Raw genomic sequence first — 24,068 nt, forward strand, 5'->3', positions numbered from 1 at the left:
GACACCACTTACCATCTGTGTGCTGGGTAAAAAAAGACCACTGAGGTTAAGGGGAGACAGTTGGGTGAACAGCTGGATGAATGATCCCTTTAAAACATAGTTTTGCTGTTTCTGTTGTGTTACACAGTATGTTATGTGGCAAGCCCTAGAGGGCCTGGTCCTTGTCCTGAGCCGTGGGTGTGTGATCAGCAGCAGATAGGCAAGGCAGGCAGTCTGCTGGTGGACTCCAATCATGGCTCAGACCCAGCCAGGCCCAGTCGTCCATTCAATCATCCATCACCCTGACTGACTGACTGCAGCACTGCCACCCCGTCGGGGTGCTGGAGACAGCACTATCTTCCCTGGCCTGAGGATCGGGGAGAATGGCTGTGCTGCATGGGGAGGGGAGGGCTGTTTGCTGACTGGGTCATGAGGGGTCGGGGGTCGTTATTCCCCCACCAGGCAGTCAGTTTGTCAGTTAACCCCTGCTGGGTTTGAGTGACAGGAGCCCATTAGTCCAGCCCGGGCAAGAGAGGGATGGAAACGACAGTCACACCAGGACACGGAGGACACTGACTGTCTTTGACCCCCCTCCCCCCAGCAGTGGATTTAGGTATAGGCGTCATGGGCAGCCGCCCAGGGCGGCATGGGACACCCGTACAATTATTATTATTTTAAATATTCCAAAAGGTAACATTTGCGCGATGGGTTTTCTATCGCTCATTTACACATCACGTTAATGATGTCATGTCACCGTGTGGGACTGTGGGCCAATTAACCTTGTCGGAGCGGGCGCCCTGATTCTAGTTTGTGAGCTAGGCAGGCCACTGCCTGGGAAGGTCTCCCACTCAGAAGTACGAGATGGGGAGGGGGACGGGGGTAGGTTGACCTCAAGTCTCCCCACTGGAAGCCTGAGGTAGGGGAAGCGGGGGAATCTATCAAATAGCTCACCTCTAACTTTGTACAGTACTAATGCAATTTAGTTTGTGGGTTTCTTGTTTGAAGTGCAATAATCAGGTTCTCTTCTTTACAAGTGTGTTATTCCATTTGTGTATTTGTGTGATATAGGATTTGTGAAATGTAGTTTTTGTTTGTTAGCAATAGCGTAATACTAATAATTCGATTCTCTTTTTCAATTTTTATTTATATACCCCAATGTGTTTCAATTTGTCTTTACTTATTTTTGTATATATTTTTATATGGTTTTAAATATTATGATTATTTATTATTGTTGTTCAAAATGTCTGAATAAAAATGAGTTAGTGCAGAATGGTGATTATTTTTTTGTGTTGTTCAAAATGTCTGAATAAAAATGAGTTAGTGCAGAATGGTGATTATTTTTTTGTGTTGTTCAAAATGTCTGAATAAAAATGAGTTAGTGCAGAATGGTGATTATTTTTTTTGATTTCTTTTTGGGGGGGGGGGGGGTCACCCAGGGAGCCATACAAGCTAGAACCACCACTGCCCCCCAGGACTGTGCTGTGATCAGTGAGGGAGATCATAGAACCATCCCTAGTGTCGGCTAATTTACCTTAGTTTGCAGCCCTTCAATTTTGTTTAGTCAATTACTGTTTTGTACATTGATGCGATCAGCCAAATGCCTCTAAATGTTTGTACATTTGTCAGACACAAAGACAGTGCGACGCCAGCCTACACAGCAGGGGAAGGCAACATGCTAATTAATTGTCCATCAAACATTTATAAATAAACAAGTTGACACTGTCGTCCTTCAGTCAATTTACATTCACAAGAAAAAAAGGGAAAAAAAGTACCTGTGGTTAGATGTACCAAGGTTCATTTTTAACTTTATTTCAGCTATACGTTTGTCTTTTAAAGCACTTTTAAGCAATACAGTGACCAGCTTTCATGATACATGTTGTACTGCATACATCAAACATTCATGCCAAAAAAAGGAAAGAGAATACTACCGAAACCTTTTTAAATCTGAACAGATATAAGTATGGAAAGTAAGGTACAAAATAGGCCTTTATAACAACTGCATCAAGACAACACTACGATAAAGCAATATTAGTGCTTCAAGCTTTTAAAATGTTAACGTGATCAGTGAACGGAATATAAACTATATTTCCTAAAAGAAATTGCTCATTTTCACTGGCAAACCCATTTGCGAGGGAGCTGGTCACCTTATACAGAAGTGAACTGCTTTTCCCTCCAGAGAGGGATGTGCTGTATTAGTGTCAACTTTGCCAGGGGAACCATGTTCTTCTTAGCCAAAAAAAAACACTGGTAGAAGGATACATGAAGAACCGGACAAAAATATATCCCTTTCCTTATCAATCAATCTTACTATTGACTCTGAACATGTTAAGACTTGCAGAGACAAAACAAGATATAAAATAATACTTTGATAATTTTTTTGTTGCTGGAAGTCTATCAAAATAAAAGACCAATTTCAACATTGATATTGAAGCAGGATGTGTGGGTGTGGGAGAAGCTACATCTAAATCCTATTTATGGGCAGCAATACAAAATAATTTACTCTATATTATCGTTTTGGCTTTCCATTAGATTGTACACTAGCTCAATACATTATTATATATTTATTTTTTAAAGAAAATACATTTAAATAAAATACAAAGTAAAGAGCACCTTTTCCCCAAACAACGTCTTTAACAGGTACATCATTTTTGGAAGCAATGGCACAGGAATAATCAATGGTTATTAGCGGTGCTTATAAGAATCATAGGATGGATGAATATCAGACAGACAATACCACCTATAGTCTCGGAACAGCTCCACAGCAACTTGTGACATACGTGTTGACATACCGTTGTACAAACGCTCAATAATGTGCGAATGCATCCATCCAGCGAGTACATGACGGACACTATTCACTTAGAGAAGGAAGTCGGCTGAATGAGACGTGTCTTGACTTGCATCTCCACTGGGAGTACAGTATTTAACCGCTGCAGCCCAAAGGGGATGCAATACTAAACATGTGCTGCCTGCCTGCATTTCTCCACAGAGAGAGAGAGGGTGGTAAACAAGGTACAGCTGATGAGGCGTTTACCTGGCGATTAGACGACCGCCGTATCACTACGTTATCAGAGTTAAGGTGGAGGTGGACCTCCAAAGTCATGACAGAAAGAACAGCACTTTTGCTTTACGTTCAATCAGAAGTCTTTCTACCTAGAGAGCATGCTAACTAGTGCAAACCTGTCCTGTTGATTGGTATTAAACACGCCGTAGAGGAGCATGTCACAACAATAACCCTACCTCAAATATGCACGTGTCGCAGGAGACCGGCTGAACTTTTTAAAAACGGACTTTGCATTTTTACAAACATGCCATCATACTGTAATTATCATTGATTAATGTTGAGTAAACTCCAAAAGAACGGAATATCCCAGTCAGTAGCTTCCATTATGAATACGCTTGCATAAGAAACACAATTCCAATAGAACCAATGATAAATGGGCTTTAGATTTAGCATCAGAGGCAGTCTTCCAGGCCATTTCGCAAGGCCAAGAGTCCAACATGACAGGGCTGCGTGCCAAGGACCCCACCACAGATATCATTGTAAGAGGACGAGTTTCTCTCCCGAGAGAGAGAGAGAGAATAATTTTTGTAGAATCAATGATAAACGGGCTTTAGATTTTGCTTGAGGCAGTCCAACAGAAGAAGAGTTGACGTGTCTTCCGGGCGTGTACATTTCCCAAGGCCAAGAGTCCAACACAACAGGGCTGCGTGCCAAGGACCCCACCACAGATATCATGATAACAGAAATGGTAAGAGAGAGATAGAAAGCAAGGTGAAAGGGCATTCTGAGGAGCAAAGCACTTTTTCCTCACACAAGGGGATCAAGAAACTAGTCTGCTACAGGCTTTTAACTGAGATACAACACCAAGGTTCTCTTAAGACAATGTCAGCTTTTTTTTTTTGTAACAAGGTTTCCATTTTTAAAAAGAAGCCACAATTGTAACGCTAAGGTCTATGTTTTGTTTTTCTGGTTGTAAGACGTCCTACGCTGGGCAGGGCTAGCAGACACAAAGGGGAGAGCAGTGAAGTTCAGATAGATGAGAGAGCAGCAGCTGGTGTGGTTGGTTGTTGATGGGGGGGGGGGGTGGTATAGTAGGCCGAGACTGAAGCCTGGGGCTCTAGTAGAGGAGGATGCGTCTCTCGATGGCCTTGCGGCAGATGGGGCACTCGCTCATGCGGTCGCCACACAGCTGGCAGGTGCCGTGGCCACACATGAAGATCATGTTCTTCAGCCGGTCCAGGCACACCGGACACATGGTCTGGAGAGATACGCACAGTAACACTTAGTACTCATCCCAGTTCTGATATAAACATACTGTATTTGGAAAATGGTTGCTGTAAGACATGGCTACAGATGCCAAGAGAGTATAAAGCCATGTCTAAGGGCAAGGAAAAGGTGTTTAATATCCACACGCTACTGTGCCGTCAGAAAGTATTCATAACTCTTGACTTCCACATTTTGTTGTGTTACAGCCTGAATTCAACATTTCTCACCCATCGACACACAATACCCAATAACGACAAAGTGAAAACATGTTTAGACATTTTTGCAAATTCAGTGAAACAAAACGGAAATCTAATTTACACAAGTATTCACACCTGAGTCAATACATGTTAGAATCACCTTTGGCAGCGATTACAGCTGTGAGTATTTCTGGTTAAGTCTTAAGAGCTTTGCACACCTGGATTGCACAATATTTGCACAGTCTTTTTTTTTCTTTCTTCAAGCTCTGTCAAGTTGGTTGGTTGAGCATAGCTTGACAGCCATTTTCATGTCTTGCCATAGATTTTCAAACCGATTTAAGTCAAAACCGTAACTAGGCCACGCAGACCTTGGTAAGTAACTCCAGTGTATATTTGGCCTTGTGTATTAGGTTAGTGTCCTGCTGAAGGGTGAATGTGTGTCCCAGTGTCTATTGGAAAGCAGACTGAACCAGGTTTTTCTCTGGGATTTTTACTGTGCTTAGCTCTACTCAGTCACCACCCCCAAACAAAAAACCCTAGCCCTTGACCCATGACAAGCATACCCATAACATGATGCAGCCACCACCATGCTTGAAAACATGAAGTGGTACTCAGTGATGTGTTGGATTTGCACCAAACGCTTGTAAACTCAGCAAAAAAAGAAACGTCCCCTTTTCAGGACACTGTCTTTCAAAGATAATTCGTAAAAATCCAAATAACTTCACAGATCTTCATTGTAAAGGGTTTAAAAACTATTTCCCATGCTTGTTCAATGAACCATAAACAATTAATGAACATGCACCTGTGGAATGGTCGTTAAGACACTAACAGCTTAGATGGTAAGCAATTAAGGTCACAGTTATGAAAACTTAGGACACTAAAGAGACCTTTCTACCGACTCTGAAAAACACCAAAAGAAAGATGCCCAGGGTCTCTGCTCATCTGTGTGAACGTGCCTTAGGCATCCTGCAAGGAGGCATGAAGACTGCAGATGTGGCATGGGCAATAAATTGCAATGTCCGTACTGTGAGACGCCTAAGACAGTGCTACAGGGAGACAGGATGGACAGCTGATCGTCCTCGCAGTGGCAGACCACGTGTAACACCTGCACAGGATCGGTATATCCGAACATCACACCTGCGGGACAGGTACAGGATGGCAACAACTGCCAGAGTTACACCAGGAACGCACAATCCCTCCATCAGTGCTCAGACTGTCAGCAATAGGCTGAGAAAGGCTGGACTGAGGGCTTGTAGGCCTGTTGTAAGGCAGGTCCTCACCAGACGTCACCGGCAACAACGTTGCCTATGGGCACAAACCCACCGTCACTGGACCAGACAGGACTGGCAAAAAGTGCTCTTTACTGACGAGTCGCGGTTTTGTCTCACCAGGGGTGATGGTTGGATTCGCGTTTATCGTCGAAGGAATGAGCGTTACACCGAGGCCTGTACTCTGGAACGGGACCGACTTGGAGGTGGAGGGTCCGTCATGGTCTGGGGCGGTGTGTCACAGCATCATCGGACTGAGCTTGTTGTCATCGCAGGCAATCACAACGCTATGCGTTGCAGGGAAGACATCCTCCTCCCTCATGTGGTACCCTTCCTGCAGGCTCATCCTGACATGACCCTCCAGCATGACAATGCCACCAGCCATACTGCTCGTTCTGTGCGTGGTTTCCTGCAAGACAGGAATGTCAGTGTTCTGCCATGGCTAGCGAAGAGCCCGGATCTCAATCCTATTGAGCACATCTGGGACCTGTTGGATCGGAGGGTGAGGGCTAGGGCCATTCCCCCCAGAAATGTCTGGGAACTTGCAGGTGCCTTGGTGGAAGAGTGGGGTAACATCTCACAGCAATAACTGGCAAATATGCTGCAGTCCATGAGGAGGAGATGCACTGCAGTACTTACTGCAGCTGGTGGCCACACCAGATACTGACTGCTACTTTTGATTTTGACCCCCCCTTTGTTCAGGGACACATTACTCCATTTCTGTTAGTCACATGTCTGTGGAACTTATTCAGTTTGTGTGTCAGTTGTTGAATCTTGTTATGTTCATACAAATATTTGCACATGTTAAGTTTGCTGAAAATAAACGCAGTTGACAGTGAGAGGACGTTTCTTTTTTTGCTGAGTTTATTTATGAAATGAAGTTGTATTTTTGCAGTTGTACTTTAGTGCCTTACTGCAAACAGGATGCATGTTTTGGATTATTTCATTATGTACAGGCATCCATCTTTTCACTCTGTCATTTAGGTTAGTACTGTGGAGTAACTACAATGTTGTTGATCCATTCTCAGTTCTCTCCCAACACAGCCATTAAACTGTTTTAAAGTCACCATTGGCCTCACGTTGAAATGCCTGAGTGGTTTCCTTCCTCTCCGGAAACTGAGTTAGGAAGGATGCCTGTATCTTTGTAGGGACTGGTGTATTGATACACAATCCAAAGAGTAATTAATAACTTCACCATGCTCAAAGGGATATTAAATGTATTTTTATTTTTAAAAGTACCATCTACCAATAGGTGCCTTTCTTTGCGAGGCATTGGAAAACCTCCCTGGTATTTGTGGTTGAATCTTTGTTTGAAATTCATTGCGCAACTGAGGGACCTTACAGATAATTGTATGTGTGGGGTACAGAGATGAGGCAGTCATTAAAAAAAATCATGTTAAACGCTATTATTGCACACAGAGTGAGTCTATGCAACCTAATATGTGACATGTAAAGCACATTTTTACTTCTGCACTTATTTAGGCTTGCCATAACAAAGAGGTTGCGAATACTTAGACTCAAGACATTTCAGCATTTCATTTGTAATTTAAAAAAAAAAAAAAAAAAACATACTTCCCCTTTGACATTATGGGGTATTGTGTGTAGGCCAGTGACACAAAAACTCAATTGAATCCAAAGTAAATTCAGGCTGTAACAACAGAACGTGGAATAAGTTCAAGGGTGTGGATACGTTCTGAAGGCATTGTAAGTGAAGGATTATTGGATGTGCCTAGCATACACACAAAGTGTAGATATCCCCGTGTAGATATCCCTTTAGTAGATATCCCCGTGTTGTCTTTCGTACATACCACCACGCTTACCTGCTCCTTGATGTCCTGCAGTTGTTGCTGCAGCTTCTGAACGTCAGCGTTGACATTGGTGTTGTCTTTGTCTCTCTGCATGGCCGGGATATTACCGCTGGCTGTAGGAGGGAAACAAGGATAGAACGCACACAAAGTTGAGAAAGTAACCAACAACCAACATATGCAGGCTCTCAAACTAGTGGCCCCCGAGCCGTTTCAATGCAGCCTAGAGAGACCGCAAGCGGGAGAGATTGAGAGAGAGAGAAGGGCAGATGTCTTTCATTCTGTTGGTGGCAATGTCAACGCAAACCTCCCTTTTATTGACATGCTGCTCTAAAGGCCAAACCAATCAAGCAATCATACAGCCCTGTCTATGTGGGACATTCTGGTAAGAGTTCTACACTTGAATCCAGGCCTTTTTTAACAAGCAGGGATTTCAGAGTTCGACACATGCACTTCCCCAGACAGTGTTTGGCCGAAAATGGTCCGAGGCCACGTGCTTGAGGGCACAACCTGACTGAATGGTGGAAATCAGTGTAATCGTGGGTGTGTGTGATTCTGTGTGTGGTGTGGAGCGGTGGGCGAAGGAAGAGGGGGTTTAGGCAGCAGGGCCTAGGCCAGGCAGGGCAGACAGCAGAGGGGTTTTTTGAACCAGGGCAGAGGATGAGATACTTACACCAACTTAGCGCCAGATTGTTGGGCTGGAGCAGATCCTGCTGCGACCCCCCTGCCATTAGAGCTGAGTTAGAGCTACCTGCTGAGAATAACCAGTCACAGTGTTATAGCAGGAGCCCCAGATACAACTCCACAAGACAAGGCCTGAGGAGGAGCAGTCTACTCTCTATTAAAAGGCCTCGAGAGAGAGAGAGAGAGAGAGAGAGAGAGAGAGAGAGAGAGAGAGAGAGAGAGAGAGATAGAGAGAGAGAGAGAGGGCAAGGAAAATGAGGTTATTAATCAGAAATAGATGTTAGGTGGTGGGGGGGGGGTGGGGGGGAGGAGTCTTCGCTAGATCGAGTAAGGCAGCTGGCTGCAACCGCTTCCGTCCAAGTCGAAAAACAAAAAAAACACTAAATAGTGTTATTAGGACCAGGAAAAAAGCTGTTTGGGTCAGCAGTACCCAGCAGGTAACCTGACAACTCTTTAGTGCTCCCCATTAAACACTAACTAACACTAAGGCTAGGAGAGTCTCGTCTAGGTTGGCATCCCTCTTCAAATGTCAAGGGACATACGGGAATGTGCATGTGCGCATCTGTGTGTGATAGACGATGTACTTTGTATTTGAAGAGATCGGTGTGTGTGTGTATGTGTGTGTCTGTGCGGTATGTGAGTTTGTGGCAACACACAGAAAGATCTTTCGACAAGCGAATCTTCAGCAGATCAATATAAAAATCAGTGAACTTACAACAGTTTCCCCTTTAACTCAACATAAAATAATAAGGACAACAAAATAAAGGGAACTGCGTGTGAGGTGCAGTCATAAAGGAGGGACAATAATGTGATCGAAAACCGTGTGCAACTTAAAGACAACACTAGGGGATGGTGAACGTAACCCAAAATACACACATTAAAAAAATGACCAACATTGTACCGTCACTGCTTAGCTAACAGATTGATTTGGATGGAGAAATGGACTGATGGCGATATTGGAAGCAGTTTGACAAATATACTTCTTGGGGCCAGTTAAGGGAGAATGAATAGCCAGTTATGGAGGCCAATTTCTGTTAATCACATGAGTGCATGCTGCTAAAATGTTATAAAACTGACGTGATTGAATTACATGTTATGATGAAACACATTCTATAAAAATTGGTCAGCCAGTTCTAGTCTGATTAAGTTGACGATCATAGATGACGCATTAAATGACCTCAACTAGGGAGGTGGTGTCCTAGTCTGGGAAAATAACACACTCGACTAAAACACACAAAACAATGACAACGCCAACGTTTGAATAATGAGTGAGCAAGACGGCTGTGAATCAGAAAACCAAAGCCAACAGCAACAGAACATGTTCATCGTGGGGGGGGAGGGTAAATGAAGGGACGGTGAGTCATGACAAGAAAGGAAGGAGGATAAAAAGGGAATTAAAAGGGAACGTGTGGAAGATTCACTCACTAAGGTCCTCATCATCCTCATCATCATCATCATCATCAGCTGCATCATCCTCCATACCTTTCCCTCCACAACACAGGACGAAGGGCGTGCGGCGTTCCACAACAGCCCGGCATTGTACGCACTTCTTCATGAGGCTGGCACAGTCTGCAGCGAGGGAGGGAACAAACACGGACAGAGTCACAGGTCAGTTAGGCCCGCTGGAAAGGGCGAAAGACTCGGGATAAAATCGGTCAGTTCCTGCAGCGAGACGGGGCCCCGTTCCACAGGGCACACCGGACGCAACCTAGGCTGGTTCACTTAATGTACTTACTCTCACAAGCGCACATGTGACCGCAGGGCTCGAAGAGCACGGCAGCCTTCTTGTCGGAACACACGACACACTCCTCAATCTGTACGGAGACAACAAAAACAAACATCTGATGTCAATGAAAGGAAAAAGAAAAAGTCGTACCTCTGATTGGAGGATGTCTTTACCCCCCCACCCCCCAAACAGATTGAAAACATCTATGAATTGATTCTCTCATTAGTAACTTATACAGCTTGATACTAACCGAAGCGCAACAATAGTTAGCCTAAATCATTCACGGACATCAATGGGAGACTTCGAGCAAAAAAGTAGATCCTAAGACAGAATACCGCCCTAAAATGTTCCAATACAGACATGATCACTTTATTGAGGCTGGGTAGGTGTGCAACAGTACCTTGGTTCTGGACTGGACCTGGTCCTTGCAGATGAGACACTTCTTGACGCGGGGGGAGCAGAGAGAGCAGGTGGCGATGTGTCCACACGGTCCGAACAGGGTGTCTCTCTTCATGTCAGAACACACCATACACTCCTCCAGGGTCTCACCGTTACTGTTCAGAGACGGGCTGCGAGAGCCCACCTGGCCACTGGAGGGGAGACACGGGGAGAGAAGAGGGCATTTGTGAGAAAGAGGAGACCGGATATAATGGAAGATAGGGGAGACAACTACTTGAAGCGCGACAACCGTGTTATAGTGTGGGTTATAAAGTCTGGGCTGGGAGCTGGGTAAAGGAGCTAGGGTTTCTTACCTGGACTTCTCCTTGTGGCACTTGGCCAGGGCCTTACAGAGGCTAGGGTCGGGGCAGAGGTCCAGAGGGGACTGGCCCTTCTTGTTGCGGATGGTCAGGTCTGCTCCGTTAGCTGCCAGGAAGCAGGCGATGGATGCTGCACTCTTCTTCTCTGCTCCCTGGGTGCCCAGGCCCATGATCAGCTGTGGAGGACCAACACACAGGAGTCAGTAACGCTGTCTTTTTCTGTCTCCCTTATTCTTTCACCCATTCTCGGTCTTTGTCCCATTCCATCTCCGACTTACCCCCCCTCCCAGCTCCACCAGACAGAGGAGAGGAGAGCAGAGCAGACCATGTCTAATTAGAATGTGTGAACTAGCGTATAGGGCTGTACAGGTTGAGGCTGGGTCCCTCTCCCATAGCATCACATTACAAGATGACAGTTGAATTAGCTACCCTAATGGCTCCATCAGTACAGATGTAAGCCACTGGTTAGAAAGAGTCAGACATGTTGAGGATAAATGACTTGGGAGACGGGGGCTTTGAAATGGCCCAGCCAGCCGAGTGAGGAGCTGTCTTGGCATAGTAATGAGCCGAAACGGTGCTTGAAATCACAATGAAGCAGGCCCCCTTATGTATATCTCTCAATGGGACTTTCTTGTTTAACCCACCTAGATAGAGTCCATTGACGCGCCAGTGAGTCAAAATCCCCATCAAAATCCGTCAGTTTAAGCTAGATATGTTTTTTTTTGTTGCTTTGGTTGTCTCAATCCACCGCATCCGCCAGTGTCGCACTTCCGCATCTGCGGTGAAAGGCGGCAGAGCTAGAGCGTTGTCTCTGTCAGACCATGAGACATCCCGAAATCAATCTTCTCACTTAAACGTCTGTAGCGTCCGAATGGTTTGGCCTACAACCTATAATGAACCGCTCTATGGAAAGGGGAGACTCCCACGAACGCGATGGTGTTCTCCGTTTTGCTCTACGACCCCACAAGTGTTACGGGACTCATCTTCAGGTAACCGGTACCGGTTTAAAAAAACGAATGAAGGTATGAAGGTTGTTTACCCAAAAAAGGCATTAAATATGTATTAAATAAATATATATATTTCATGAGTTTACAAATAAATATCTGCTAGATTTAGGACAGACACTTCAAAACCTTGTTTCTTATGATTTATTTTTGGACGGTCCTTTTTGCCATTTATGAATGTTTTACTCAATAGGGGTCCTAAAATTCCAAATCAAATAGCTAAATGATCCATTGTTTGACAATCTTAAAACAACTCCATATGTTAGCTTAGCACCCCCCCTCCCTCGACATCTTAGACTATAAATAATTAAATAAATGCTTAATCCCGTACCGTGTTTTTGGATGGTTCCCAGGGCTCCACCTTGCTGACGTCCTGCATGTCCTGCAGCTGGCGGAGCTGGGACAGCGTGTGGTGACGCAGCGCCTCGTGGAGAGGAGTGTCCCCATCCTTGTCCTGCACGTCCAGCTTGGCCTCCGCTCGCACCAGTAGCTGGAGACAGACAGATACAGAGCGTTCCAAATGAACATGGTGCTAATTTATAATGAGCATTTATTTGTATAACAGTTCAGTACCAATTTTTCAAAACGATCATCATCCAAATGAGTATAGCATCATATCGTAGCAAGACGTCCAAGCACATGACTGTGGTCCTGCTGTGCCAGTCTGAAGCACTTCCCAACCACTCCACAAGATGGTGATGTAACAGCTTTACCCAGACAGGAGCCACATTACTCCCCTCTCACGTTCCCTCTCAGAAAGCTTTCTCCTTTCTTTGGCACTACGTCAGCTTGGACCTAGCGGGCTAATTCTACTGCAGGAGATCCTCCATTTTAAATTAAACGTGGGTTACTGTCTTTGATGTTCTCAACAGCCTTTAGTGCACCGTCAGGGGGACAGATAGTGAGATAACTACAGATAGCATCTTCAATTAGTGGTAGGAGAGAGGGAGTGAGGAGAGGAGCGAGGGAGTAAGGAGAGTAGCGAGGGAGTAAGGAAAGTAGAAAAGAGGGAGGGAGTGAGTGAGTGAGGAGAGACTGACCCTGACTATCTGTGTGTGCTGTCTCTCCACAGCCAGGTGCAGGGCCGTCTGTTGGTTTACATTCTGGATGTCCAGGCTGGCACTGCCCTGAAAGGAGGAAACAGAGGGAACACACAGAGACGGGGGGGGGGACGGGGGGGGGGGGGGGGGAGAGAGAGAGCTATCGTTCAAATATTCTTGTATAAACTCCCCAGTATAACATGCACACACTGGTTCTGCGGTGTACCTCCTAATGTATACTACAGTACATTGGTGCATGACTGCATGGTTTAAGCTAGGGCTGAGCAATATATTGAATTCATAGACATTGATATAAAAGGAATTGGCGACTAGTTCTCATTCTGAGAAACAAGCGTCTTCTTATCCAGGTAGGCGACTTGATTTCAACATCTAAAAGTGGACAGGCTAGCATGTTGTTCAAACAGATGGAGATGGACAGAAGGGTGTGTTCATAACAGTTCAACTGTTCTACCTTGTTAGCAAGCAAATTGATCCAAGTTGGCTAGACTTTACATATAAAGATTAGCTGGTTACTCACTAGCACGTGGGCTTGTGCTTCAGGGATTGTTTGAGACATTTTCTATAACGCCTGCTACAAGAAGTTGGTCATTCTTAGTGGGGATGTGCATTGTACATGGCTCTGGTTAAATTTGTAACCAAAAGGGCATTTTCATAGCCAGATCAGTGGCTATTGAAAAAAGCAGGTTCAACTATTTTGATAAAATGTTAAAAAATGATGCTCTTATGGTTGTGGAAGGCATATATTTGGCCTAGGTATAATTTTACAAGCCCAGAATTAATTTGGCTATTCCAGACTGTTTGAAATGCAGTGGGGTGTTCGTGTGTGTCATACCTGGTGAACAAGCAGCTCGGCCACCTCTACGTGGTTGTTGAGTGCGGCCAAATGCAGGGCGGTGTAACCATCGTCCTTCTTCTCGTCCACGATCCAGGGCCGCGGCAGCTTGGACAGCAACACACGCATGGCACTGCAACGAGAGAGAGAGAGAGAGAGAGAGTGAAACCGAGAGGGAGGGAGAGAGAGGGATGAGCAGGAAGATGATGGTTTGGTGCATGACAACAGAATCCTAGGAAGGAAGGAAGGAAGGAAGGTCATGGGGGCGCAATCAATTGATCAGTGCTGAATGACTAGGGATGAGTCCCAAATGGTGCACTGCCTTTGACTAGATTCCTACCGGCCCTATGGGATAGGACAGTGATGGTCCAGTCACGTGGCCAGGATACATTTTGGAAATATGATATGAACATTCCTCAACGTATCAAAAGATTCGATTCTATATATCAAAGTCCAATACGCCGCTTGAAAGGCATCACTCCACTGAGAACCAACACACACTACAGAGAAAGGTGCCGAAACATACAGTGCACCAAAAAAACATTATTATTATTATTATTTTTTAACACACACACACACACAGGTTCGATTTTTTTCAACAGTGCATTCATTCTTACATGGAAACTACTAGAATGCTAACGATGGGCTTGGCTATTGGCACAACCACAGCTTCTATTTAGGCTAACCTTTGTGGAGTACTGTACAAGTGCCTGACGGAATTTGAGAAACCCACATCCTCAAGTCAAACCCAGTTGAAAGAAGAGAGAAAGTCTTTCCCTGGTGAAGCAGCACAAAAGCCCCCGTTATTGAGAGGCAAACTGGTCATTAACCACAGTTAGCTGCTTTCAGTCAGTTCTCCTTATGGGGGGGGGTGAGAGAATATATTGTTTAAACAGGGTTGTTTAAGAGGGGTGCGTTGCGAGGCAGCAGCGAGTGGTTATGCTCCTGTTTAAAGGTCATTTGGAGGTTACATGCCTTATAGAGAGATGGCTGCTGCATGGGGAAACGACATGACACGAAGGCAAGTAGTAGTGTGTCTGGACTGGAATAAGGCCTATTGACAATCTGCAGAGCACTTGGAAAAGAGAGCCAACTATGCAATGACGCCACACCAAAACAGAAACGGGATAGAACATTGGACTGGAGAGAGCAACATTACAATGGAAAACTGGCCTATATGGGCAGACCCTATTTGAACGTGGGAGAGAGGCGGAGCGGTAGAAGGACAGAGACAGGCATGCGACAAACCCCCTGCTGAGCAGACTGGGTCTTCCATCAAACCTCAGCTAGCCAACACACATCCAATTATCTCTCTATCCATCTCTCCATCCCCTCTTGCCCTGCCCTGCCCAGCCCAGCGTAAGCAGCCTGGGCTAGAAGTGACCAGCCCACAGACCAGTCAAGTAGCTCTCATCCCATCACACACTGCATGCAGTGAGGCAATATCGTAACCTCCCTAATACAGTCAACCAGGCCAATAGTCAAAGACTAAACCTGGCTATATCTACTGACTTTGTTGGGAAACTTTTCACAACGGCGTAGGTTGCATCTTTGAAACTGCGACAAAAAAAACAAAAAACAGCCAAGTACAAAAGGGTTTTGACACGGCTGAAAAGTTCTGGCAAGGCATGTACTAGAGAACCAGCGGAGGAAGGAAGAGGGAGCGCAGTAGTTGCTAGGTAGATATTAGGTCCTTATACACATGTAGTAGTGAAACAAAAAGAACGATAGAGCAAGAAAGAAAGTAGAGACGCAGGCACACGCTGGGAGTAGAGTAGGCTTTGGGACTCGGAGCTCTCTGGAGTACCGGTTAGCTGCAGGGTGGATTCTGCTAAACCCACACTCTCTCTCTCTCTCTTTAGAGTAATAAATAGCATCAGCATAGTAACCCTCCCAAGCTGCAGCAGAAGTTCAGTATATATCTGTACAGAGCAGAGCTGGCTGCTCTATTACTGCAGTGCTGCAGAATACCCTGATCCCCAGTCTCTCTCTCTCTCTGTCTCCGCACAGCGTCTGTCTTAAGCACACCTGCATTGCTTGCAGCCATCTTAAAATGCTTAATGCAGGAGAGCGTGGCTTAAACGTGTTGCCAACCAGCCACAGCTCTACTGCTACCAATTTTCTAAACAGTCAAGACGTGTCACTGCGAAATAGTGCAGTAGTTCGTAAGATATAAGATAATGATCACGTGGGACACTTTCAAGAAATTTCCCTCAAGAATATTTAAACAACTGTATAAACGAATAAATATTTGACAGCTGTATTCTTCTTCTCTATTCTACAGGACTAAAACACTTGAGTTGAGAGAGAAGATAATGTTGTCATCCCAAGAACTCTCTACAGCGTGACATTGAGAGTCAACCTTTCTGAATTGCACTCTCCGTGACTACAAGAGTTTATGAGACCCACAGGCAACCATCCCATGCAAAAGCTTGTGTTCTCTGGTCCTTGCTATCTGGTATCCTTGGGATGTCCCTACCCAATTGAAGATGAAAGGTAAAATGGTTAACGATGCAATATGTAACCTTTTGGGCGACCCAACAAAATTCACATAGAAATGTTAGTTATAGATCTGTCATTCTCATTGAAAGCAAGTCAAAAAAGTGGTAGATCTTGTTCTATGTGCACTATTTCTATGCTCCCCATCAAATTTTGTTTTTGCGTCTTTTACTTTCAGTCTTGTATACCTGCTTCAAACAACTTAAAATAAAATATTTTTGGTTATTGAAAAGATATTTCACAGCGGTTTAGACAGGACAATGATTCTCTACACTATACATTGTTTTGTCAAACTTAAAATTAGCAGATACCCATAGACTTCCAGTCATTGCGCTAAAGCTAGCTAGCATTGGCTCGCAAAACTACCCCTCTAACTTCCTTCATACTGGACACAGAGACAAAGGAATGGTAACCATGAGCTCAACTGACTCTGGGGAAGCAGATAAAGGGCCTCACTGCAAAATAGCCTATTTTGACTTTGTGTCTGTGAAAACTAGTGACAACCGGAAAATGACGCAATTATTCCAAAACTCATTGTTGGAACACATATTTTAGGTTGTGTTCCGCAAATGTGCATGTAAAAATGGAACAGAAAAAGCAAATGAACATCGTCTTCAAGAGTCAGTCAGACCTACAGACGTTTTCGTGAAAAGACAGATTTTCGTAATGTCTCATGGTCTCACAAACACCGCTGTAGCTCGGCCACCTTTCAACGCATGATGCAGAAGGCCAACAGAGGCAGATGGGGTGGATTGAGACGCAGCCAGAGTAACAAAGAAAAAACATCACTGGCTTAAATTAACAGATTTTGATGGCCATTTTTTAATGTTACTTAGATTAAAGATTTAAGGATTAAGAGTTAAGGATTAAGGTAAGCTTAAGGTTACAGTAAGGATAAGGGTTAAGCTTAGGGTTTAGGGTAGGGACATCCCAAGGATTCCTAATAGCACTAACCTTAGTTCTCCCCTCTCAGGATTGGTCGAAAAATCTCCTCAACAGACAATTTAACCAATGACAGCCCACCTTGCCTCCCCAGTCCCAGGTCCCCCACCAAAGTGACTAGGGCCTGGCAGCAGACTGGTGGTCTCTGGTGTTTGCTAGGTGGTACTGCGGCACTGTGCTGCACTGATCAATTAGTGCTGGTTGGGGTGGAGAGAGACAGAAAGGAGAGTCTCTCCAGTAAAAAAGAAGCTTGACCATAGAGATGGATAGAAGTCGCACTTGCACACTGCATGGACAGCGCCATCGAGGACTTTTACATTAGCTATCATGGCAAAGATAGGTACTCTCTCTTTCCAGCTCTATGAGGCTGAATAGATTGACAGGCTCCCTGCCACGCTGGGTGAAATGGGCAGACATTAATATTAATGCACCTGCCACGCTGCCTGGCTGGCATTGCTACAATGCAGTTAGCTATTTGCCGAAGAGACAAGATTTTTTTTTTTTTTAAAGGGGAGGATGGATGAAGAAATAACATACTAAATATCTCAAACTAAAAGCATAATTTTTGGGACAAATCACTCGCTCAACCTCGTTTAGATCTATTACTAAATGTTAGCATTGAGCAAGATAAGGAGACTAAACTGCTGGGTGTGACCCTAGATAGCAAGCTTTCATGGTCAAAACAGACTCAAATGGTTGCTAAATGGGAAGAGGTCTGTCCATGATAGGGCGTTGGTCTGCCTTCTTCACATCAATGCACAGAATTAAATAGAGCGATGACTACATGTAACTTATCCACCCCAGGTAACTCAAGCCAGCATTAAATCCAGTTTCAAAAAACAGATAAAGTTTGACATTTTTGCAAATGTATATATTTTTAAAAATACAACATTTACGTAAGTATTCAGACCATTTACTCAGTACTTTGTTGAAGCACTTTTGGCAGTTTTACAGCCTCGAGTCATCTTGGGTATGACGCTACAAGCTTGTCACACATGTATTTGGGGAGTTTCTCCCATTCTTCTCTGCAGATCCTCTCAAACTCTGTCAGGTTGGATGGGGAGCGCCGCTGAACAGCTATTTTCAGGTCTCTCCAGAGATTTTCGAACTTGACTGGGCCACAAGGACATTCAGAGACCTGTCCTGAAGCCACTCCTGTGTTGTCTTGGCTGTGTACTCAGGGTCGTTGTCCTGTTGGAAGGTGAACCTTCGCCACAGTCTGAAGTCCTGAACGCTCTGGAGCAGGTTTTCATCAAGGATCTCTGTACTTTGCTCTGTTCATCTTTCCCTCGATCCGCCGCTAAAAAACATACCCACAGTTTGCTGCTGCCACCACCATGCTTCACCGTAGGGATGGTGCCAGGTTTCCTCCAGATGTGATGCTTGGCATTCAGGCCAAATAGTTCAGTCTAGGTTTCATCAGACCAGAGAATCTTGTTTCTCATGTTCAGAGAGTCTTTAGGTGCCTTTTGGCAAACACCAAGCGGGCTGTCATGTGCCTTTTTACTGGGGAGTGTCTTCCGTCTGGCCACTCTACCATAAAGGCCTGATTGGTGGAGTGCTGCAGAGATGGTTGTACTTCAGGAAGGTTCTCCCATCTTCACAGAGGAATTCTGGAGTTCTGTCAGAGTGACCATCAAGTTCTCCCGATTGCTCAGTTATGCCGGGCAGCCAGCTCCATGAAGTCTTGGTGGTTCCAAACTTCTCCCATTTAAGAATGATGGAAGCCACTGTGTTCTTGGGGACCTTCAATGCTGCAAACATGTTTTGGTACGCTTCCCCAGATCTGTGCCTCGACACAATCCTGTCTCTGAGCTGTACGGACAATTCCTTTGACCTCATGGTTTTGCTCTGACATGCACTGTCAACTTTGGAACCTAAAATAGACAGGTTTTAATACATTTTAGAATAAGGCTGTAACGTAACAAAATGTTGAAAAAGTCATGGGGTCTGAATACTTTCCGAATGCACTGTATAATCTTGTATTGTAATTTGCACTGTACTATGTATTAGACATATATATTCTTTGTATGTACTGATATGTAGGCCGTGTGTGTATTTCAGTACTTTATTCATCATTTTCTGTACTAGGAATTATGTCATGTTTCATGTGGACCCCAAGAAGAGTAGATGATGCTTCTGCAGTGGCTAATGTGGATCCTAATAAATACCAAATACTTCATGTTTTATCTTGGAGGTCTGTGAGTGGGTTTTCACTGGGAGAAAGGGGGTATGTGGGAAAGAGGGGGAGATAGAGGGAGAGAGCACATTGGAGATGGGAGGCAGAGGCTGTGAACCTCTAGTAGTAGCAGGGCATATAGACTTGGCCAGGGCGTTAACACCAAGGAGGCTTGGAGAAAGATTCTGGAGCATGTGGAGGGAGGGAGGGAGAGAGGCCAAGTGTTAAAGGATGATGGAGACTCGAGCTGGAGAAATAAAAAGGCAAGCTCCTTTTGTTAGGATCTGTGTTAAAGCTTGCAGGCAGCAAGAGAGAAAGTGCCTCAATGCAGAAGGGCACAGCGGAGAAAGGAGAACAGGGGAGGGAGAGAGAGAGATGGATAGAGGGAGAAAGGGACCAATACAGATGGGGAGAGAGAGAGAGAGAGGGATAGAGAAAGAGACGGAGGAAGAGAGAGCAGAAGTGAAGGCGTGATGGAACTGGGTCATGCTGCGGGAGATCTCAGAAGTCCCTCAGGAGCACTCTATCAGGGCCTGTTGTCTTGGGCTGCAATTTGTCATTGACTAGGAGCCTGTATAGCGAGGGTGTGTGTGTGCATGGGTGGGTGGGAATGGTCAACAGGGCCATTCTGCTACCCTGTCCTAGCTGACAGCCAGCTGTGTGGTGGTCAGTACCTGGTACCCACAATGCAACAGGAGGTGAGGGAGAAAATAACTAATAGGACAGAGCTAAATAAGAACAGTGTGTTCCATAATATGTTTCGCTGACAAATAACAAAAAATCCAGCCTTAATATATTTGGTGTTGTCAATATTTTGGAAAGTTAACAGATAATGCGCTGTTTTCATCACGCAGGTATTTCATTGCATAAATATGGCTAGATGGAAACCTGTCTACTGCCAACTCCTTAAGGAATTTCATGCCAAACAAATTGAAACAGACTGGCATTCAGGCTACCATCCTCTAGCCGGTGCCCTCTCTCTGGTGTGAGTCTGGGGAGTGACAGTCTTCAGTGAGAGCTAGGCTAGATGATGTAAATATATGATGTAGCCTAAATAAGTAAATAGAGCCCCACAGGTTGGTCTTGGCTATCAAAAGGGGGATGGATGCCCAATGACCCAGTCCCACCGTTGAGATGGACTCCACCCTCTAGTCTCTCTCAATGTAGACTGAAAGGCTAAATAAACCAGTGCAGGCCAAAGCAGCACATCACAGAGGAACCAGGCTCCAGCTCCATAGAAAAGCCTTTGATTAGGCTGGCGTGGCTGGAATAATTCTCCCTGCAAAGTGACCTTCGCTGTCTACCTGTCGTAGTGGGTGCTTATGTTAACCACTATTTATTTGCATAAAACGGGATGGGAAGAAAGTTAATTGACTTGTGCATTTCTATGTTTTGGAATGGCTTGAATTGCTAAGCAATATAATGAATTTTGTGGTGACCAATAAAAAATTAAAAAAATGACTGGTGCATTTTTTAAAGCAACCGACCCAGATGTGGTTTTGTCCATCTCTGAAGTAGGCAATGATAATGCGTCGTTTAATTTTTTTTATCCTTAAATCACTTTGCATTGTGGAACATTCTGATTCATAGCAATTTAAGAAGACAGAGGTAGACAGTGAGGGGGACCTGAATTGCACATTAATGTCCCATTGGTTCTATATGACCCAATTATTTCCCCACAATGCTCCTCTGCCCCTTGCACTTCATTCCCTTCAGCACCTTAAAAAAGCCTCACTCATCTCTGCACCAGCCATAACACACGTCATGCCATAATACTCATAATCTACGTCCTGCCATAATACACGTCATGCCATAATACTCAATCTACGTCCTGCCATAATACACGTCATACCATAATACTCATAATCTACGTCCTGCCATAATACTCACAATACACATCCTGCCATAATACTCAATACACGTCATGCCATAATACTCAATACATGTCATGCAATAATACACGTCCTGCCACAATACACACCCTGCCATAATACTCATAATCTACATCCTGCCATAATACTCAATCTACGTCTTGCCATAATACTCAATCTACGTCCTGCCACAATACACGTCATGCCATAATACTCGCAATACACACCCTGCCATAATACTCAATCTACGTCCTGCCATAATACTCATAATCTACGTCCTGCCACAATACACGTCCTGCCACAATTCACGTCCTGCCATAATACACATCCTGCCACAATTCACATCCCGCCATGATACACATCCCGCCATGATACACATAATCTATGTCCGGCCACAATACACATCCTACCCCAACACACGTCCTGCCACAACACACGTATAATTCACGTCCTGACATAATATTCCTAATACACATCCTCTAGTGGGGGAATGGATCCAGAAAAATGTAAAGGGGAAATACAAGGGTGTGTGTACGTAGATCAAATCACATTTCATTTGTCACATACACGCGTTTAGCAGATGTTATTGCGGGCGTAGCGAAATGCAGTATAACAGTAATATCTAACAATTTCACAACAATACACACAAATCTAAAGAAAAGGAATTAAGAATATAAAAATATTTGGGCTAGCAATGACAACACAACAACTTTCCAAGTCACATGGACTAATGGACAAAATAGCTGGTAAACTATTACAGAACATTCTTTCACTACTCCGACCCTGCCTAGTGAGACATCTGCAATTTCTTTCACTACTCCGACCCTGCCTAGTGAAACAGCTGCAATTTCTTTCAATACTCCGACCCTGCCTAGTGAGACAGCTGCAATTTTTTTCACTATTCCGACCCTGCCTAGTGGGACAGCTACAATTTCTTTCACTACTCCGACCCTGCCTAGTGGGACAGCTGCAATTTCTTTCACTACTCCAACCCTGCCTAGAAGGACAGCTGCAATTTCTTTCACTACTCCGACCCTGCCTAGTGGGACAGCTGCAATTTCTTTCACTACTCCGACCCTGCCTAGTGAGACAGCTGCAATTTCTTTCACTACTCCGACCCTGCCTAGTGAGAGAGCTGCAATTTCTTTCACTACTCCGACCCTGCCTAGTGAGAGAGCTGCAATTTCTTTCACTACTCCGACCCTGCCTAGTGAGACAGCTGCAATTTCTTTCACTACTCCGACCCTGCCTAGTGAGACAGCTGCAATTTCTTTCACTACTCCGACCTGCCTAGTGAGACAGCTGCAATTTCTTTCACTACCATCCTTACCCTCATGATTGATTTCCTGACCATTTTTTCACCACAACTACCATGACTCTGACCATCAAAAATGGCACAAACAACACACAGTATAACATAAAAACTATTCTTGCCCCTGGGGATTTTTCATGCTGTTTCACACTGAGGTTAAGAAGCCATGCTTAGAGGGATTGACTGGGGGTTTGCAGAGCAGAACAGTGGTGGAGAATTAAGCTGCTCGAAGCGAGGGCCTTCGATCGACGGCCAGTCAGGCAGCCTCCTGCCTGTCAAAATATGGTCGACCGTCCGAGAGGCACCAAGGATCTACAGCATGCTCGTAAATCTAGCACTCTAAATCACTGGCTGCCTCGGCTTCCGGCCACACACACACACACACACACGTTTACACTCCGACGGATGGCTGAGTTCACTCTGTAGTAGATGAGCTGCAAGGGTACCAGCCACACTAGAATATAATAAACCAACACCTTTAAACCAATAACAAAAGGAGGAACAACCCTTTACCAGATTCTGTACATAAGTAAAGTGCAGTAATTGTAGAAGATCCAAACAGAGATTAAGAGGCTGCTGCAGTGTTGCAGGGATGGATGGGAGTCCTGTGGTGAATTCTAACTTCTCACCCTCTTCCCTACTACAAATGACTTCGGGGATTGAAGATACACGGGCAGAACGGAGTCCATATAGCTAATTAAAATGTATCCATTGATTGCAGAGGAAAAATTGGGAGTAAAACGCTTTGTATCCGCTACTGTCCCCCCCCCCCCCGAAGCACTGAAACAACGGGGCCATATGCCCCAGTGCAATACAGAGGATATGTATAATGTGGCTCACGAGGGAGCTGGGCTGTTTAAATGTACATTGTTGTACAGATAAGAACGAGCCCATAAAAACATGAATAAATTCCAACTGTAGTCCACCAGATCCGTGTGGGTGCATAGATAGAGTACCATACAGTTCTCAAGTTCTTGCTTTTCGTGTCCAAAATACAGGCTAAATAATGGACTTTTGATAACTTCTGTATGGTTTTCCTTATTCGCAATTTCTTATTCAATGGTGTTGTGCAGGGGTGTCAAACTAATTTTGCCCCAGGTTGCCGCATTTGGTCTTCAACTGAAAATGGATTACATATTTCCTCGCCATCAAAACTTGCATAAAATAATCCTCCATTCATCATTTTTGGAATTTTCAATATTTCATGCCTGTCTAGCTTTAATTTCAGTGATTATTAGCTAGCTGAACAGTCAAAAAACGGTATAAATGTAGTTCAATTATCTCTACACAGTTTTGATTTCGTTAGTCAGTCTGTCCTGCCACCCCCCGGATACACAAACCCACAGCAGGCTGGATTGGACCCCCTCGCTTATTTTATGAATATATACAGTTGAAGTCTGAAGTTTACATACATCTTAGCCAAATACATTTTAACTCCGTTTTTCACAATTCCTGACATTTAATCCTAGTAAAAGTCCCTGTCTTAGGTCAGTTAGGATCACCACTTTATTTTAAGAATGTGAAATGTCAGAATAAAAGTAGAGAGATTAATTTATTTCAGCTTTTATTTCTTTCTTTCATCACATTCCCAGTGGGTCAGAAGTTTACATGCTACCAAATACTAATTTAGTGTATTGCCTTTAAATTGTTTAACTTGGGTCAAATGTTTTGGGTAGCCTTCCAC

General features: G+C 44.5%; 1 protein-coding gene across 6 annotated transcripts in view; it reads right to left on the reverse strand.

The window, feature by feature from the left end:
* Positions 1-1,767: 1,767 nt before the first annotated feature.
* Positions 1,768-24,068, reverse strand: part of LOC120020255 (E3 ubiquitin-protein ligase mib1) — a 90,409-nt gene continuing 68,108 nt past the window's right edge. For 3 of the 6 annotated variants that reach the window (XM_038963800.1, XM_038963799.1, XM_038963796.1), the window contains 10 exons: positions 13,582-13,714; positions 12,729-12,815; positions 12,020-12,178; positions 10,679-10,860; positions 10,327-10,516; positions 9,936-10,014; positions 9,626-9,769; positions 8,190-8,270; positions 7,532-7,632; positions 1,768-4,238 (listed from right to left, as the gene is read on the reverse strand). In XM_038963800.1, the coding sequence (XP_038819728.1) occupies positions 4,098-4,238; positions 7,532-7,632; positions 8,190-8,270; positions 9,626-9,769; positions 9,936-10,014; positions 10,327-10,516; positions 10,679-10,860; positions 12,020-12,178; positions 12,729-12,815; positions 13,582-13,714 (1,297 nt within the window). In that variant the 3' untranslated portion in view covers positions 1,768-4,097. The remainder of the gene's footprint in view (positions 4,239-7,531; positions 7,633-8,189; positions 8,271-9,625; positions 9,770-9,935; positions 10,015-10,326; positions 10,517-10,678; positions 10,861-12,019; positions 12,179-12,728; positions 12,816-13,581; positions 13,715-24,068) is intronic. The other 3 variants (XM_038963802.1, XM_038963801.1, XM_038963797.1) reach the window with 3 other exon arrangements.

Source organism: Salvelinus namaycush, chromosome 25, assembly GCF_016432855.1.
Source record: "Salvelinus namaycush isolate Seneca chromosome 25, SaNama_1.0, whole genome shotgun sequence".
NCBI lineage: Eukaryota > Metazoa > Chordata > Actinopteri > Salmoniformes > Salmonidae > Salvelinus > Salvelinus namaycush.